Raw genomic sequence first — 6,743 nt, forward strand, 5'->3', positions numbered from 1 at the left:
CTCTCTTTTTTGGTAATTCTGTTTTTATTCATATACAAGATTGGAATTTTCAACGAAATTTTTTTGGAAAGAATAATCAGGGCAACTATTTATTTACGTAAGAATGATGAATTAACAGCGCCATTTGTTAATCCAAAATATACAATTCGTGGAGTTCCATATAATCAGAAAAACAATGGCATCTACTGAACACTTATAAATAAGAACCTCTTGAGAATCGACATCAACTCCATCAGATTTTTTCTTCTCCGTGTCCTTTTAACTTCCTTTTTACAGTATGGAATATGCTCGGACCACCTCAACAATTGGTGCTCGGCATAAAGGACACTTACCACCACCACGAATTAACTCATTGGCACATTTTGAACAAGTGCACATGTGCCCGCATCTGCAACAAATTGCAATTTGGAGAAAGGAAGAAACAAAACCATTGTTCAGAAAAGTTACGAGTATAAAGTACAGACCCCAAAATGAAATGTACAGTATAATGTATATACCTGTACAAAAGAGAATCGATATGGTTATCACAACAAACACAGCAAGTTCCTTTTTTCACATGCCCCCATTTAGACCCATCATCAGATGTCTCAGCATCCAATCCTACAAAATAAATTAATATATAATATGAATAAAAGGATATAAAGAAAGATAAACACCTATAACTGACATTTAAATAAGTCAACTTGCACTATCATGAAAAGAATTAAACCCCTCATACGAAGTTAAAAAAAATGACTGCATTGACAGAAGAGAAAATAAATCACACCTTTTTCACCGGCTGAACGGTTCAGAGCTGCAGATACTTCCTGTCTGACAGAGCGCTGCAACTCCAGTTGCATATCCATGCAGGCCTCCAACATCCTCTGCATGTGATTCATACCTTGCTGAAGTCTTGCCATATCTGATCTTAAATCATTCATTATCTCCCACTCCTGCTCCCAACCAGCAAACAATACCAGTACTTCAAAAAGGATTTTAATAAAACACAGTATGAAAACTATTTAGGCTAAGAAAGAACTCCAGAAATGAGAGGTAAAATAAGTTGACCGATTCTCAGAAAGGCAAATCAATATTCAATACCTGAATGACATCAAAGATTTCAAACGATAATTAGCATAAGATTATAAGCTACCTAGAAATCATTTTAATTAGACTATGTTTATAAACTACTTAGAATTCATTTTAGTATAATGTTGTTAGATTCAACTAATACTTTTACTTGGACGCCTTAATAAATATATGTGGCATCATTTAACACGTAGCAATCAACACAGAATGTAATGGAAGAGATATGAACAACATCCTAAACCCAATCAAATTTAATAATTGTCTAGCTTAAGGTGAGTGTTTACTAGCTTGGTAGTGACCACTTAAGATTCGGCAAAGAAATGCCTAGATTGGTTGCGTGTAAATGAGAGAAAGAAAGAAGTAACGTAATACTATTCTACATGATATTACATGAATGGAAGTCCACAAGGAAATTAGATCTGAAAGATGCTCACAATTTCAGAACGATGCATGTTATGGCGAGACCATCCAGTTTGATGTAAATCCTGGTGCCACAGAGGTTGTGGCGGAGGCACAGGTGGAGATGGCAACACCAGTGAAGGTCTGTTAATTGTTTCATGCTGACCCTCAGCTCGTTCACCATTCTGCTGATCTGGGTCCCGTTCAGGTGAAGCAGGAGTTGGTGTTGGCAAGTTTCGATGCAAATCCCAGTCAATTGGTGCACGACCTTGCCTTTGTACATATGACTGTATTAGTTGGTCCAGACTTTCACGGAAACCACTGCGTAGAAGGTTAGAAACACTTCTCCTGAAATATTTGCAAAAATCCATAACGATCATGAGGCTCACTGGCAAGAATAAATGAAAGACAATAAATGAAGTATCGACCACATTCAGTACAATCTCAATGTATAAATTGCCTACTCGTTCAGATTTTGTAAAGGGTAAAACAGATATTGGATGAAAAGCAAGTCATTCTTGTGAGAAACACCTCTGATTTCCATTTCATAAAGGCCCATTGGGACAAATTGAAATCCATCTGAGGCAAAAGATCCAAAAGGAAAAAATTACCTGCTCAGAAGTTCTCTAAGCTCCATACTGTATACATTATCATCATCAGGTGGATGAAATCTATTGAATCTTCTAACAGGAACCCCACGGTGATTCCTCGAAACTCCAGAAGGTCCATCAGACCAATTACCAGCAGTTTCCCTTGTGTTATCTTCATGCCAAATTCTTTGAGCTTCCCGTGGATGAGGATCTTCCCCAGCTAAATTTCTGGGAGGTTCCTGCGGCCAATCATTGACTGACCTTCCATCTCTCGTCTGATTGAATGGACTCTGTTGCCAATTTCCTCCCCCTTCCTCAGCAATTTGTTCCTGCCAATTCCCTCCTTGGTTACCAGTTTCTTGCCAACTAATACTCTCACTTGTGCTACTCTCCATAGTTCCTGTTCCATTAGGCAACTGACGCACATCAGTTTCCAGGTTCCTAATCTGCTGTTGTTCATAATTTTCTTGTTGGCCATCTACCATACTGTTTGTTTGGTTTTCATCCCCTCTTGTTTCAGTGGCATTATTATTTGATGTGGTATCAGGATTTGTGCCTGCTTGACCACGGACAATATTTTCTAATCTTGAACGAAACCCCTCCCTGGATTACATATTTAAGAATCAATGAATGACAATGAACTAGTAACTATGACAGGAACAAATTGCACGCACAGTATTCATTGACATACCATATTGGAATAGAACTATAGAAGCATAATCATAAACATATTTATTATAAGCATACGTTAAATAAAAATGTTAAAAGGATATAAACAAAACAAGCCAAGTTAACACACATGGTATAGCCCAGCGTCTTATCAAAGGTCATAAATATATACAGCTCAGAAAATAGAGTAAGAAACTTACGAGAACAAACTAAAGTGCTAACAAACATAACTTAATAAATGGGAATTATAAAAAATAATAATTTAATCATAAATATTTTATTTACAGTGCCACTTGGAAGAGAAGAAACCTATTATAAGTAAGACCACAAAAATCAGCGAGAATGTGTTATTGGTACATTGTCATTCTGAACAAAAATGAAATTTTCTTGCAGAATAAATAAAAATAAACATTCATTTAAAACCATCAACAAACAAATATCAAAAGAAATTATACTCTTCCCCATACCAAGACTATTTCCAATGATATAATGAATTAGAATGAAAATCAACCATTGTGCACGAAATTACATAATGCAAGACATGGAGTCCATAAAAATTCCACCAACGTGTGCCTAGGTTACTACTTCTTGACACAGATGTTAGATCATCTCAATTACTTTTATTTTATTTACCAAAAGCTACTACTCCCTGTCACAAATAAGTATTGGCAGAAGAAACACCCACATATTGGATTTAAAAGAGAACATTCATTTTCATTATAGGATAGTATAACATATTTCTTTCTTATCTTGGAGAAGCCTAAGATATAACAAGGTAAGGCCCAGTTTTATTTTGGATCAGTTTAGCCTCTAACAATAAAAGAAACAAAAATAAAAGCCCTAACTAGATTGAATAAATAATGAAACGGGTGGGGGTGGGAGTTGGGGGACACTTTGGAAAACTCTTGAATTGCATACCTTAAACCAGAGACTGTGTGCCGTTGTCTTAGCTGAACTAATTCACTTGCGGCCATAGATGGTGGCCTCTCGTCTTCAACAGTTCTTTCATTTCGGAGGAATCTACCTCTAAGCAGTGACTGAAAGATGTAATTTCACATAGATAGTAAATTTACAAGAACAAGTAATCATGGTGAAAAAAAAAATTTAATCGAAGTGATGAGTGCATAAACATCTCCTAATCAAATGATTTGTCAAAATTTCAAAATAATTAAAAACAAAAAAGTAATCAACTGAATAAATCAAATTGAAAAAGAAAGCAATAAATTTTAAGAAACAATAAAAGATCTCTTATAATAAGCATATTATATATAGAAACAATTTGGCCCACTATCCTCCATGACAATTGACAGAACCAAAGGAATTAAGAGAAATGTTCTTCCTTCCTTCTATTATTCCCCCCAAGAAAAAGGTTTGCTAACCCAGAGCACAGAAATGCCATTGAATAATATTCAAAATATGCCATGTATCAGGCAAGAAAATAACTAGGCACATTTAGCAATCTTAGTATTCCCTTCTAGAAAAAAGTTCGGTGATCCAGACCACAGAAATACCTCTTTAATAATATTCTAAAAATGTCACGCATCTGGCAAAAAAATAACACAGCACATGTAGCAACTTTAAATACTAGGACCAATAGCAATTGATAATCATATCCAAGGAGGGAGAAACCACAATCAAAACCAGACAAGTTAGCTTAGAAGAGTGGAAACCACGTGCAAATCACTTAATATTAAGACAAAGAAAAATGCTCACTTTTAACAGATATTATGTTAAATAGTGCAACTATCAAAGCCTCAAACTAAACTCAGGTTCTTATACAATTCGTTACCTCCATGATCATCTCAGGTTTTCTATTAAGTGAAGACACCATCAGTTGCAAAAAATTTCAAATAGAGTACTCAACAAACCTGAATACGATTGCGATGAGCAAAATCAGAAACAGCTCGATGCTCTAGCAATCCCTGCAGCTCTCTTTGTCTTTCCCTTTCTATCCTCACAAGCAAATCAACTAGAGCCTGTCTTCCACGCAACCTCAACATGTCCCGCCGAACATGCTCTGGCTGACTCTCATCATTGTCAGCTACATCACGGACTGGATCAGCTTGAGCACCGTCACTTACTTGAGAATCCCTACGGCTCCCACGCGAACCTCTCTGCTGGCTAGTCATTTGTACCCATTCCCTGACAATTCTTACCCTCTCACGCTCTGTTTCTCCAAGCCATTCTGCTCTCCGGTTATTGTTTCGCTGACTCACATTGGAGGAATGATCACTAATGCCACTTTCCATCCACCCCCGAACAATCTGTCTAACTCTCTCCCTCTCAACTTCGCCAAGATCAGGAGATTGCTCCCTGCTAGACCCGTTATGATCCCCATGTGCATTCCTCGACCCAATCTGATCATGTGACCAAGTACCATAATCATTTTCACTTTCACTTGCATCCCCCAAACTCCCATGATTCTCACTGCCTCGACTATCTGACATGGTACTGGACACATTGGTATTAGAGTCAGAATTCCTCTGCTGCCGCAACCTTACCCTCATCCTTTCCCGTGCCCGGTTCAACAAATGTTCATCTTCCAATTCACGCCACATCTGCAAAATGGCAGACGCCTGAGTGCTTGGCCTCTCCACAGCCCCCTCCTGGCCAGAAGTTGGAGACTGTGAGCCCCTCAGAAAAGAAGAATCCAACATCGAGACTGTATGCAAACCCGCAAGCGCCATCAATTCAGACTCTCGATTCCTCCTCTCAATAGTAGTTATCATTTCCTGTGCCTGCCGTGCAGCCCATCTGCTCAAAATTCTTGAATGCCTCCGGCGTGCAGCCGACGACTCCGCCAAATCATCCCCTTCAAGGTCAGACCTCCGTCTCCTCCGAACCAGCTGATCGCTCTCATCATCCTCGTCATCAGGTGCGCGGGAGGAGCTACATGAAGCAAACGGCATACACTCATCCAAGTGCCCACGCATAAACTCCTCCAGCCCCCTCTCAAACTCGGAATGGGAATCAGCAGGCTCGGGTTTCTGCTGTAGCGGCTGAAAATCTGTCATCCTCACAGAAAATTCCTTCCTCTACCCTCCTCTCACCACTACACTATAGAGAACCCAACCAACCTCTATCCCTGTACGTATCAACCCACGAAGCATAAATACACCTCAAACAAACTCCATTCCTAAGACTAACATAAATACAGAGCAGTGCTAAGCCACCACCATTTCAATCTCTCGGAAACCGAAAAGGAAAACAAAAAAGAAAAAGAAAAAAGGGAACCCCAATCTGGGAGTGAAGGCCATGGGGAAACAGGGGAAACAGGGGAAGAAATGAAAAAGGGTTTCCCTAATTAAACTGAAATTCAAAGCCCCACCGAACATGCCACCTGATAAACGATGCGAGTCAAAATCAACATACACAACCACGAAGAATTCTGGTGCAGAAAAATAAGAACAAAAGAAAAGAAAAAGAAAATTGCCGAAATCAAGCCAAATTATCGAAATTAAATCAAATTCGGGATCACCGAAAATGGGAAGGTGAGGTGGAAACCGAAGCAGGGAAGAGGCATAGCACTTACCTGGGATGAAGGGGGAAATGGAAACCCTAGATTTCGTGGTAATGGAGGAAAATTGAGAAGCGAAGAGAGAAAATTTTGGTGAAAAAAATGGAAATAGAACACAAAACAACGCAAACAGAAAAAGAAGGAGAGATGGGAAGAGCCTTTGATGGGACAATTTATAAATTATTACAGGAGAGAGAAATAAGAGAGAGATTGGTGTGTGCCTAATCTAATCTAATCTTAACACGAAATTTGTGTTTTCCATTAACCATGTTTTTTCTTTTACAAAAAAACAAACAAAAACAAACAAAAAGACTCAGTTTTTATTAAAAGCTTTGCTCCACTCCACCTATATTTCACATTAAAAAAATCATTATGCTCGTTATTTTTTTATATAGATAAAACACTTATAATCTTGTCGCAAATTTTATTATCCACGCAGATCTAAAAAGATCTGGTTTGCAAACATTTTACTTAAGTGAAAGTTTTAATCATGATAAACA

General features: G+C 38.2%; 1 protein-coding gene across 4 annotated transcripts; it reads right to left on the minus strand.

Annotated features, from left to right (window-relative positions):
* Window positions 1-58: 58 nt before the first annotated feature.
* LOC114191023 (RING/U-box superfamily protein) lies at window positions 59-6,426 on the minus strand. 4 transcript variants are annotated; one of them, XM_028080161.2, is made up of 8 exons: window positions 6,259-6,417; window positions 4,595-5,811; window positions 3,645-3,763; window positions 2,079-2,660; window positions 1,503-1,815; window positions 767-932; window positions 498-600; window positions 59-388 (listed from the first exon to the last, which is right to left on the minus strand). In XM_028080161.2, exons 2-8 carry the CDS (start codon window positions 5,738-5,740, stop codon window positions 271-273), a joined length of 2,547 nt encoding a protein of 848 aa, XP_027935962.1. In that variant the 5' UTR covers window positions 5,741-5,811; window positions 6,259-6,417; the 3' UTR covers window positions 59-270. The 4 variants fall into 4 exon arrangements, with proteins under 4 accessions (XP_027935962.1, XP_027935960.1, XP_027935961.1 ...); XM_028080159.2 differs by having other exon boundaries at window positions 4,595-6,066; XM_028080160.2 differs by having other exon boundaries at window positions 4,595-6,114.
* Window positions 6,427-6,743: the final 317 nt, after the last annotated feature.

This window comes from Vigna unguiculata, chromosome 7 (genome assembly GCF_037176805.1).
Source record: "Vigna unguiculata cultivar grain cowpea cultivar isolate G323 ecotype 2 chromosome 7, ASM3717680v1, whole genome shotgun sequence".
NCBI classification, from domain to species: Eukaryota; Viridiplantae; Streptophyta; class Magnoliopsida; order Fabales; family Fabaceae; genus Vigna; species Vigna unguiculata.